At 51.7% G+C, this 12148-nt stretch overlaps 1 protein-coding gene across 3 annotated transcripts; it reads right to left on the bottom strand.

The window, feature by feature from the left end:
- Window positions 1-843: 843 nt before the first annotated feature.
- Window positions 844-10557, bottom strand: LOC119096414 (uncharacterized). Of its 3 annotated transcripts, XR_005094063.1 has the most exons (6): window positions 10455-10557; window positions 9684-9788; window positions 8403-8521; window positions 6998-7103; window positions 2517-2635; window positions 844-1862 (listed from the first exon to the last, which is right to left on the bottom strand). XR_005094063.1 is itself a non-coding variant. In XM_037219306.1 (3 exons), the coding sequence occupies exons 1-3, from the start codon at window positions 4522-4524 to the stop codon at window positions 1698-1700; spliced, it is 312 nt and encodes a 103-aa protein (XP_037075201.1). In that variant the 5' UTR covers window positions 4525-4650; the 3' UTR covers window positions 844-1697. The 3 variants fall into 3 exon arrangements, 2 of the variants coding, with proteins under 2 accessions (XP_037075201.1, XP_037075200.1); XM_037219306.1 differs by lacking the exons at window positions 6998-7103; window positions 8403-8521; window positions 9684-9788; window positions 10455-10557 and adding an exon at window positions 4491-4650 and having other exon boundaries at window positions 2517-2629; XM_037219305.1 differs by lacking the exons at window positions 6998-7103; window positions 8403-8521; window positions 9684-9788; window positions 10455-10557 and adding an exon at window positions 4491-4648.
- Between the last annotated feature and the right edge of the window lie 1591 nt (window positions 10558-12148).

Raw genomic sequence — 12148 nt, 5'->3', positions numbered from 1 at the left:
ACAGCCGCGATTCTGGTCATTCTGGTTGGGAACCCCGCCCAGCACCAGCACTAACCTCGACGCCGAGTCCCCTGGCAAGGTGCGGCTCAGTGACGCGGTGTCCGGGGTGGGGTGCTCACTCCACTCATTTGACTGGCTAACACCAGTTACAGACGCTGACTGTGTCTTTGTCGTGCACTGCTTTTTTCTGATACATACCTCAGGCGTTTGGGCAGTTCTCGTTACGACGGATATGAGGCTCATCATCGAATAACTTACAAAAGCGCCGCAACCGAGGAAGTGAAATGCAAGTAAAAACACGTGTCATGGCGGAAAAATTGAAAACACCATGATGGAACGCCAAAAATAGGCACACACCACCAAACACACAACCTTACATGTGCAAACACCGACGCCATCTTGCGGCGCATGAAGTACCACAAGCGGTCCCGCCGACCGCTACAGTGGGAACCCTGATACGGCCAGTCTGGCAGCGACAGGGACGTCATCAGAAACGCTCCAAAGCGTAATCAAACACGAAATTTCGTAAGTTAGAGCTGCCTCACACTTAAAAGCACCAATGCTCACCATCAAGCTTTTCCCGTCATACCTCATGCCTTACTTCAACATTCTCAAGTGGAGGACACTCCCTGCATGGGGCAGCATTTCTGCTGAGCGCACCCGCTCTCTGCACGTCACCCGGGCTTTCGCACGCTCAGCGTGGCCAGGGCTCGTATCAGCCGTGAGAGCGGCCGCCGTCTACCACACGCCGTCCGTGGGCAGCTGGGGCGTCATCCCGAGCCGGCTGCTTCACAGGGAAGTCCAGCCTGTGTCTCCGAGCACAGGCCGGCGGAGACGCCCGGCTGCTGAGTGTATAGTGTATTGGAGGGGCCCAGAGGGCAAGCGTGAGATGGCACGCACTGTCGGCAGGAAGCACAGCCGAAGAGCGGCACCAGCGTTCATGAATATGGCACACACCGGTGACGCGCTGCAGGGCGGGCACGGCGGTGTTCGTGGCATCTCGACATCACCACCGCGCGGGACACGCGGAACACTGCAAAAAGGTCGCAGACAGCTACCACCCGCGGAAGAGAACGCCACGCAACGTGACCACGGAAGTACGACGGCCCGGGGGTCATGTCAAATGCCGACGCATGCAGCACATCTACACAGCCTTGGGCTGCCTTAGCAAGTCCTAATTCTAAGAAAGCGAAACTAAAAGAAGCGGGTAACGGTTTGACGTCACCCGCTTTTTTGACATTTCACGTCACTGACGGCTGGCCGACTGGCGGTTGTTACAGTTCCGCGGTTCGCTCTGGAGGCGCAAGGAAGATGACGGCTCCGAACAAATGGCCCAGGGTTCCTACAGTAGGGTCGGCACGGTCTGGCGGCGCGAGGGCGGTGATAACGAGGAACCAACGTCAGTGGGGAGCGAATTTCATCGTTTGGGCCCATAGCGGTGAACCATTCTTAGCGGCACTGACCGAGACGCCAGTTCCACTGCCTGGATCTGACCGCGCGCGCAAGGAGTACAGGGGTGCTGCGGAGCATCTCCTTCGCTCGGGAGCGCCACGGCACAAACAGCGGCTCCCAGCCAGAGGACTACATCTAAAAGCAGCAGCAGCACTGAAGCCCCCGCGGCGCATCACCGCACGCCGCACATGGCACAGCTGACATCGCGCTCGACAGGTGGCGCCGCGCGACGGCCGACGGCGGCACTACACCTCGATGGTGCGTCGCATTGTCCACATGCACTCCTGGCCCCCGGAGGCCGCAATCACCTCATAGCCGAAGCGCGACACCAGGTTGACGACGTACATGGGGTCGCGGTTGAGGATCACGCCGTTGACGCAGGGCGAGACGGTCAGGTCCGTGACGCCCAGCTGCCGGACGGGCGGCGGTGCGGTCAGAAGCGGGGCAGGGGGAGGGGGAGGGGGGCTCCGGGCTCACCCGCCCCGCCGGAACAACACGCAGGTGATGAAAGGTGTCCGTGTTTTGAATGTGAACTGCCAACGGGCTTTACTCCGCTCTTGCCAGCAGGCAAATCCTCTCTCCGGAATCGGACACGTGGAACTGTAGATAATCGTGTGAAACAGGCTCGGCCGGTCGTTGACACATCATGCTGATGTACGTCTTAGCTGGAGCCTCATGAGATATGCGCGGGTGCGCGTGTGCGTGTACCTGAGGTGCGTTTTGTGCGCGTGCCTGTGGTGTATCCCTGTATGACTGTTGCTTCGAGTCCCATTTTATCATGTCACATCTCAAAACCTTGTCGGCTCGTAGTGCGTAATAGCCATTTTATGTTTGAGTGTTTAAACGCCAATGCATGCGTACCTACATACACCCAAATGTGTCTAACATGAAATATTTGACAAAACCTTATTGATTTAACAAAAAACATCATGAGTCTGAGGTTAACCAAAGCAAAAATCGGTAACCAGCCACAGTCATGTTCGCGGTACTAACCGGTTCTAGCCGCTTATGACCCGGTTTAATCCGCTTCAATCCCAAGATCACATCAATACACTGCGTCTTACCTTCAATGCCTCCTCCTGGAAATGGCTATCGTTGATGCCAAAGATGTACGTCTCGGTGGCGAAGAGGGAGCCCTTGACGGCGATGTAATGTTTGACTTCTGGCATTTTGGAGCCTGCCCCTGGCGAGGGGGGGGATTAACAGTTACACAAGACAGATCTGGTTTCGTGACGTCGGCACAGCCCCGGCGCCACAGCAGACAACTTCGGGTCCACTCAAGCATGGTCTTGGCACATTCCAGACACAACACGTGCGTCCCCGCCACTTCGCATCGTTTCACAGATGGTACAAGAATGCAACGCTCCCACAAAATGAGCATAAGGTAGGCGCGCCTGCCGCTCCGTGGACCCTGTGTTCGCTCAGTGGACCACGCCTGCCCCTCCGTGGACTATGCCTCCGCTCCGTGGACCACACCCGCCGTTCAGTGGACCTAGAAAATGAATAAAATGCAGGCACGCTTGCCGCTCTGTGGACCATGCCTGCCGCTCCGTGGATCACGCTTGCCACCCCGTGGACAATGCCTGCTGCTCCGTGGACCATGCCTGCCGCTCCGTGGACCATGCCTGCCGCTCCGTGGACCATGCCTGCCCCTCCGTGGACCATGCCTGCCCCTCCGTGGACTATGCCTCCTCCGCTCGGTGGACCACGCCCGCCGCTCAGTGGACCTAGAAAATGAATACAAGGCAGACACGCTTGCCGCCCCGTGGACAATGCCTGTCGCTCCGTGGACCATGCCTGCCGTTCCGTGGGCCATGTCTCCGTTCAGCGGGGCGGTCTGGCAGATTTACGTCACCCAAGTCCGGGCACACCCAACACAGAACGGCCCGGGTCAGAACCACATGCATGGCCTGAGATAGCTGTACGCACGACCGCCGGGGCACTTACGTTCAATGCGTTCCGGTCAGGTCTTCGCCTAGGATACATTCCAAACCGTTATCTAGTTCAGCTTGCATAGGGGGAACTGCCGAATGACCTGAACAATCTATCTACAGAAGCAGCGCTGCGTGCATTACACAAGGAACCTGTCCAGTTTGAGATTTCGACATCATTCCATACGCCGACCGCACAGGCCAACGCAAAGCTCGCCAGTCATTCTTGCAACTGAAGTCCGTTCCTCACTGCCCGGAGCCATTACACTGTGGATGTGATGATGACTGTGTCACTCGGGGACTCGGGGTATCCCACTATTTTTAGCTTTGACGTCACACGTACGCACGCAATGCGCGCAATGCACAACGCGAAGTACCGACGCAGCGTAGCCAGCTGATTTTATTCGTGGAGATGTTGATTGCAAACTCCAATGCTGTGCACACTTTCGGTGATTTCGAAGCTGTCCATTTGTCGGCATAGATCGCATTGGCAACGTCATGAATACGGCAAGCCTCGTGAACAACCCTCAGGCAATGCCAAGGACAATGTTAGTCTTTCACTTAAAACCGAGTGTTTATCTAGCGGCCAGCCATATTCGTTTCACTTTCAGGTTTACAGCCAGAGAAAACATGCCCGATTACATCGTGTGCGAGTGGTTTACCCAATTTAGCAATGGCCATTTCACGAAAGTGGTTACTTGTAACTTACGATGCCCAACCTCCAACCCAGGACTCGCGGGCAGGCGGGCGCGTATCACAGGGACATAGCTCTCAATCGCCCTCCTTCGTAATCACTGAGCTCAATACTACTCAAAGCACCTACATACCACTTAGCACCAGTGGCCAGAGGAAAAAGCACGTCGCGCGCCAGCGAAAATATGCAGCCCGACCTGATCCCAACTCAAGGACATCAGCGTTCGTGCATCAGACAAGTCCGATCTCCGAGCCTGCTGCGCCGCAGCACAAACGCACCAACACAAGTGTCCCATCGCTCAGCAATGCGACGAACGCCCTGCGGCCTCGCGAACCAGCGCACCGCTGCATTCGCTCGCCAGGACGCGACCAGGTTCGCGGCACGTGCTGACTTGCCCCCGGCGCTGCACCGACCTGTGCTCCACTGGCGCATGGCCGCTGGTTGCATGTCGGCAGCTGGCACTCCCTCCGTCGCCGGGACGCGCGCGCAGGTCACCCGCCACTCGCCTCCAATGTCGCGCAGTTACGACCACGATCAGCGCACCGGCGCGTCCGCGCGCACCGCCGCTGAACCGGTCCCCTGCCGGATTGGCGGCGCAGCCTACCCGGCTGGCGCGGCGGCGGCTATTCGCGGAGCGGCGAGCCCACCGCGAGGCGGCGCGGCGGCCCGGCCGTCGGCGGTCGCACGAGTCGTGGGAAAACAAACACCGCGGCGCTCTCGTCTCGGGCGCCGCGTTGCACGATGCAGCCTCTGACAGTGCGCGCGGCAAGAGCCGTCATTTGGTGTCAGGGCAGCGCCGCGATGTTTTCCCTGGCAACTGTTATGTGCAGTCAATTGCTACAACATGTAGCAGTCGACTGCGACTCCAACATGTTATATCTGTTGCATGTTTTCCCAGCCGACTGATAAAATGGCACGCAGGCGGCAAAAGGTGGCCAAATGAAACATAGCACATGCCACACGCCCAGCAGCGAGCACATGGTGCGCTGGTGGCATGGAAAACGTGCCTTGCAGCCATCGCTTCGTTTGAATCCCCTGTCGACAGAATGCAGCAGATACAACAATCAGGTGCTAACCGCTCACGACTGGCACTGATCCGCTCCATTAGTCGTGCACCATGTAACCCGGCCGTGTCCGCCACTGACGCTGAGCGTCTGCCCTATTTTGGACGGAGTCCTTCATCGTTGCAATATCGAAGTTCTGAAAATATCTCCCGTCTCCTCGACGACGACAAACTTTTTGGTTTGCTGGTGGCCATACGTTCTTCAGCCATGTACAAACCCGTCAGATAAGTTACACTTAGCAATGGGCGCACCTTAGCGTAGCTGTTGGGGTACTCAAACCCCAATTATCAACACTATTTGCTTTACCTTTAGCCGACACACGGGGCAGCCTTTTTAACAATAATGCCTTACTGCGGACACGTGCGTACGTCATGCATGGACACCAGATTCAATGAATCCCAAAATTCACGCAGGAAAGAGTACCGAAAACACCTACTCAGACCCACATTCTGTTGTCTGCTTTATCTTCAGCCCAAAAATATTGTCTCCCAACAGGCCAAAAATCCAGAGTTACCCAAATATCGAAATGATGTCTTAAAGGTGTTGTATCCTGTTGAAATAAATAAAGAACCACACACTTAATGGAAGTGTTAGTACTAACGACATTGTGCTCAGCAACCGTTCATAACCAACTTGATCAGCATATATTTGTCTCACGTGACGCCTCCAGATTTTGAAATAGGACGGACAACCTTCTTTAACACTGATTCAAGGACCCAGAATTCGGGACAGCTGTCTTTTGCGACTATGTCACATAAGTAACTGCCGTCATCTTTGATAATGCCAAAGAGCGCCTTCAATTTTACACAGCAAACGGTACCAGTCAGCATCAGAATGACACACTTCATACTTCCCACATTTCTTTTAACGGAAAACGTGGTTCGTTTCGTTGAAGATCAGATCAGCCATTATCCCACACGTCAGCATCGGTTTTTCGGCATATTTATTTCTCGCGTCACTTTTGCTAATGTCGAAAAACTGATGCGCCACCTATGCCACGGCCGTTGTATGCATTAGGTGTGAGAACGTTGTGGCAATGATATGACGCTATGACATTGCGAACCATCCTTCGATGTTTGCTTGTGCTGAATTACGCAAGAGACAAACCGCTATTATCATCGTGACGCTATGTTGTTGTATGCATGCTGCAGCATCCCTGTATGCAAGATTCCGGTCATAGTCGCGGCATACTTGATACTTTGCGACTATTTCTATTGTTTTTGCATTCATATTCATTTGGGAAAAGGGTGAGCAACGACGGCAGCATTTTCATACGTGACGTTACGTCATCAACTCTCGGTCTGCAATGGGAGGGTCGCTGGGCTGAGTGCGACCAATACTGCGTGAACTCTGCGATATTGCTGAGGAAACGATATGTCAACACGCAGCCATGGAATCATAATTACACTGCAGCACACGGGTTTCGGCCACAGGTTTAGCTGCTGTATAAATCGGAACGTTTGATGCCCTACCGTTATCACAACTACTGACGTGTACAATGCGTACACGTCGCTTATGACAAATGGAAGCGCTTCGTACCAAAGACAATTCGTCGTTTCAGTGATTGAAGCGTCGCGAAACTCATGCCTCCTCGCGACTGTCCGTGGAGATAACGCCTAACTTGACCCACGACGCTCCCCTTGCCGTGTTTGGAGGCGAGTAGATTATGATGAATATAATACGGTCTATCGAGAACAACTTTTATAGCAGCTTTTTACAGCTTTCGTTTACTTTAGTGATGAGCCAGAAGCCACGCAAGTTCGTTCGTCACACTCGGAACGTGCGGATTTGGAATCTAGTAAGTCGCGTCGGCGTCTGAAGCCATTCTGCCAGCATGCAGTGGCCAGCCTCCTCACCTCAGTTGTCGCTGTCCTCGGTCTCGTCTGGCGACGGCAGATCCTTCTTGAGCGTCCACACGTAGCTGGTGCCGTCCTCCGAGACGCCCGGACACGATGTTACCACCTGGCCGATAGGCGGCACCACCGTCATCAGGCTGGCGGGCGACGCGGCACATGGAGCCAGCTCCAGGCAACGGCGCCAGACGCCCCTCACCACCACCGCTGACCTCGCATGGCCTGCGCCAGCGGCAAGTGACAGCTTCATCATATCAGACACGATTATTTTCTTCGCAATGTATCCCATCATGCACACGCGATCCCCTCCAACGCTATGTACTTTGTTCGCGAGCCCGATCAGTGGTCAACAGTTCCCTGCGCAGCCAGTGTCCGGTGGCGGGCCTCGCCATGGGTGTCGACTGCCGGCTATCGGTGGAAAACCCAAGTACCGCATCAGGCGAGGTACCACTGCAGCGTGTACCAATCACACTCGGCGAAACCGGATTTGTTTTCCATACGGCGAGGGCATGCTTCCTAAACGCGAACTGGCATGAGCTCATATGTCCTGTTCGATCAGGATAAGTGCACGTAAAAATGGCATGCTGTGACGTAACGTGGCTGCAGTGATCGCGGGCATTTGAAGCCACGCAGCTACAGCACCACTGAATTTGTGTTCGGCTTGTAACTCCCGCATTGTGTTGTGCCTTCCGGTAAAAACTGGCATTACATGTTCAAACAGCCATGACAGTGCCACGCGGAGTGAATCGTGTAACTGCTACAGAAGCCAACCCGGGACTGGCGGCGGGCCAGGGAGCGACAAGAAGCGGGGTTCGCTTAACGATATGCGCATCATCACTCTTTGCCCCACATGCATCAATGCTGACGGAAATATCCCGCGAGCATCTGGCTCGCCCAGGCATCAAATAAACAAATATAGAATAGATAACATTCGGCACTGTTGCGTCCCAAACACAAATTAACGACGTCGCACCGTTGGTCCTGAACACTGGGTCTTCAGTCAAACATTGTACCTAATCAATGCAGACATGCTGAAAAATTCAAGTACATTCAATTCCTGAACACCCACGCCCAGCATGTCTAAGCTGCCCATCTGATGTGCAAGACGTGGATGGCCACACAATTACATAATACGTGGTAGCGTCGCCAACGGTGACGGCTTGCTTGCGCCCACCACATACGCTCGCGCGTGTCACCAAATTATGCTGCTACCTCCTACGCAGATCAGTATATACCGCCCACCTGCAGCATGACATCTGGCTGGGCTCATCTCCGAGCAAACCCCACAGCAACTGAAACCTGGCTCGTCCGCGCCGCGACACTACGGCAGTCGGCCCACCAGCCAGCCGAGGGGTAAAACCCGCCACTTCTCATTAGCTGGCAGCGGGCCTGCCAGCGCCTCACTCACGTGGAACCCGAGCACGTCCAACGCTGACAGGATGACACAGGGATGCTGAGGGAACAGCACCGTGTAGTTGTCTGTCTGTCCAAGAGCCTTGAAGCGCGCCAACTGCTCCCGGTCATGCACTGTCGACAGTGGCTGCAGTCAGACGGCGACCACGACAGTGGCGCCACCTAACGGACCACCCCAACTGAAGTATGCACGGGCGACGCTAGATGCGAGCAGAGATGCACCCGTCAGCCACCACCGAGCACACTGCAGGAGTGAAGGAACAAAACTCATCAGGATGCCGCAGGATAGGTCCAGCAAAAGCCAATACAGGGCCCACGCTTTCACACGGATGACAGAATGACAGCAGGGGTCAATGCCACCAAGCATTAGCCTCAAATAAGTCCATGTCATAGACAGGAGCATGCTGAATGTGATACTTGCCACCAGCTTATGCATGGTAACTTTGGGTCTTCCATAAGCTATGTTACACATTCTTTTTGTTATATTTCAATCCCTCACCCTCCCTGATTATGCAATGGTCATGCTGGAAACAAACATCTCGCATGGCAGGTTGTTGGGCACAGCACCAAAAAAAGTGGCTGTTTGGGTCCAGTCCAACTGAGTTTGAGGTACAAAACAAAGACAAGCATGCTGCTTGCCAAGAGATGGAGCTAACTGCATCAAATTTGAAAGTTTTGAACAATTGTCCCAAAAGACTTCAGCAAGATATGCAGCCACATAGGAAAAATAAAATGATGCTCCCAAATATACTCCTTAAAGCACTCCAGTTGTACTCCATCCATTCCCTTCCCCTCTGTCCCATTAGAAAAGAGTGAGTTGAGGAGTGAGTTGTGGGTGGGACAGTACAACAATAAAAGCATAATAGCATGAAATGGAAGATTAAATCATAACAGATAAATAATAAAACAGGGTGCAGTAGGAAGACAAGCATTAGGTGGCAAACATTACATAACAAGGTGAGATATCACAATAAAGACATGGTAAAATCAAACAACTGTCATGCAGGAACATAACTACATAAAACAATTCACTCATGAAACATGGGTGGCATCTATAAAACTAATAATAAAACCACACAATATTAATCATCATGTACACCATGACATGCATGCCATCATATAAATCATGTAGATCATGACATGACATATACATTATCACATCATGTTTGTAATGATACCATGTATATTACCATGCTTTATCATGCAACCCCAGCCATCTAAACTCCAACTTATGTGCAATAAGAGCAGACCTTGGTGTTATTACATGAACGCTCACCCTTTAACCCAGAGACAGACACCAACCAGGGGTTGCGGTCAGTGTCCCTCGGTGTCAGATTGCCTTTAACGATGATGTATGGCATATGAAAGCCAATCAGGTACCCTGCAAACATAAATCATGTAAGTACACCTACCTATTGTTCTTCTCATAAGTTTAAAAGACCTGAGATTGTTGGCAGGTGCAGCAGGCAGGCAGGCAGGCAGGCAGGTGCATCATTGATATTCTTAACCAAACAAACATCTCACAATATGTTACCTTGGTGACCAACATGCAAGTTCAGCATTTCCCTGCTTAGTGCCTTAGTGCAAACAAAATGGCATTCTTGGCACACAGATTCACAAGCACATGCACTACTGCAACAACATCAAATCAAATCACACAAACAAGCATACAGGTAGATGAGTGCATGGAACATCCCTCCTCTCAGCATGTTGAGGCTTGCAAATGATAAGTGCATGAGCTACATAGATATAGCTGACAGCATTGCTGGCATTGGCCAAATGCTTCCTCAAACTTTAAGGTGAACTGGGTAAGCTACAAGTGTAGTACAAAATGATGTTCATTGTATTTATAATGTACAAAACTAAATTATAGTGATGATTTGGCTACTATACAGCCTTTCAGCATAAAATTTTCCATATGGGAGGACTTCTCTAGATCATATCATACCAACAATGATTCTAAACCTACAAAATTGCATTATCTCACTGTTGAAATAAACTTATGCCCTCACACAAGAATTGGCATCACACCATCATGCTGGCATACTCAGCATGTGAGAGAAATGGATGGTGCTGATCATTGATTTGATCCATTCCACCTGTTAACTCAACAAATAACATGAATTAGTCATTAGTCAGCTGGGCACAGCAAGGTTAGGTTGAGTCCCAAGAAAAACATGTGGTCAGGTTGGTTTCAGCCAGGTTAAATTTAGGTTACACCTAAGACATTTTAGCAGTGTCTTGGGTTGACATCATTTTTTAAGTTGAAATTCTCTGGATGGCATGCACAACAGCGCCTCATTATTAGACTGGTATGTGCAAATATCATTCAGTTGTGATTTTGAGCAATATTTTTGGAAACTCAGGCACTGTATGCTGAGCAGGTGTGTCCATATCTCAGAAGACACACTAACGAATGATTTGGATAGATTTTGTACACAAGTTTGTAAATGGATCACAACCAATGAAGGCACTATAGGTTTTCACCAATGCCTGGTACCCGCCACTCTGACACAATGTACCTTGGTAGCAGATAGTAGTTCCAGGGACCAAGAAACGTGCCCTCAACGAGTAATATGCTTTAAAGCCGAGTTCCAAAACACGTCATACTTTGCTGCCAATTAGCCCACTGTTCGTCAACTCCGGACACAATCCCGTCTTTTACGAATGCCGCCTCCAAGGTCGCTGTGTCAGGTAGAACCGAAAACCCGACATATCAATCATACATGCTCGTCGTTGACCCCGCTTATTCCATCGCTTCGGAACCTTCACCAGTCAGTTTGGATCCATGAGTTGAACGTGGGAACAAGTGCCGATATCCTGACCTGAACAACGGTCAAACACCTAAAATACGCTACGGGAATAATCAATATGCAAAAGCAGACAGCGCAGCTATTAAAACCTCATGCTGTGATCGCTGTGAAGTTTTCACCAATCGATGCGCCATACTTGATTGTATCTTGAAGCGCTATATATGGCGACCCTTGGCCAGGTCATCTGGTGTTAAGTTTTACAGATTCCAGAACCATTGCTTGCAGGCATTTCAGATCCCAGAAGCTATCGCCTTGATCGCTGCCAAGCCTTTACAATCCAACGCATGGCATCCCACTCCCTCTCGCTTTCCCAAACGCGGTGGTCTAGGCCAAGCGAGGCCGAGTGCGCCGTGTAGGGTGAAAGATTTGGATTTGTGGCTGAAAGCATTATCATCCCACGATGACCACGATTTAAATTGTCTTTTTGCAAGTTATGACACGCAATGCCGGCATAGCGCCAAATTCTGACTGAAAAATGTGCTGAGGTTGAGGAGGTCCGATCGTTTTACCGAGCACATTATCGTCATTGCGTCGTCCTGACATCAAAGGAGAACGGCTTAGCACAGGGTGTAAAACTTTCGGAATAGCGGTCCAAGCACGATTCGTCTGCGGATTAAGTTTGGTTCAGAATGAGATTGCGGCATCGACTCGAATGGCTGTGTTGGAGTAGAAGGGAGCCGTGCACATGTTTGTTGTGCCCACTCACGCAGGCATTTTGTAATATTTTCCCCGATGTGAGCGCATTTCCCGGTATTAACACGGCTGGACACGTAAAGACCAATGTTGTACATGAGCCCATTGAATGATACCATGCTGACCGGTACGCTGTGATCATTGCATAATTGCATGTCCCCTAGCACACCTACTTGCTGCGTTTCCTTTAGTACCATGATGAAACCGAATGCTGCACATTAGGGCTAGCATAGTA

Source organism: Pollicipes pollicipes, unplaced genomic scaffold (genome assembly GCF_011947565.3).
Source record: "Pollicipes pollicipes isolate AB1234 unplaced genomic scaffold, Ppol_2.1 Scaffold_4295;HRSCAF=5057_pilon_pilon_pilon, whole genome shotgun sequence".
Taxonomy (NCBI): Eukaryota; Metazoa; Arthropoda; class Thecostraca; order Pollicipedomorpha; family Pollicipedidae; genus Pollicipes; species Pollicipes pollicipes.
The sequence above is the reverse complement of the archived record's forward strand: the minus strand, read 5'-3'. Positions and strand labels throughout refer to the sequence as shown.

Bases quoted from the DNA above. Each gene is read 5' to 3' on its own strand.
- LOC119096414 (XM_037219305.1), bottom strand. From the start codon at position 4,524: ATGCAACCAGCGGCCATGCGCCAGTGGAGCACAG. The intron at 2,636-4,490 runs GTCGGTGCAGCG...CCCCCTCGCCAG, and splicing joins CATGCGCCAGTGGAGCACAG to GGGCAGGCTCCAAAATGCCA. The intron at 1,863-2,516 runs GTAAGACGCAGT...CCCGTCCGGCAG, and splicing joins TCCAGGAGGAGGCATTGAAG to CTGGGCGTCACGGACCTGAC.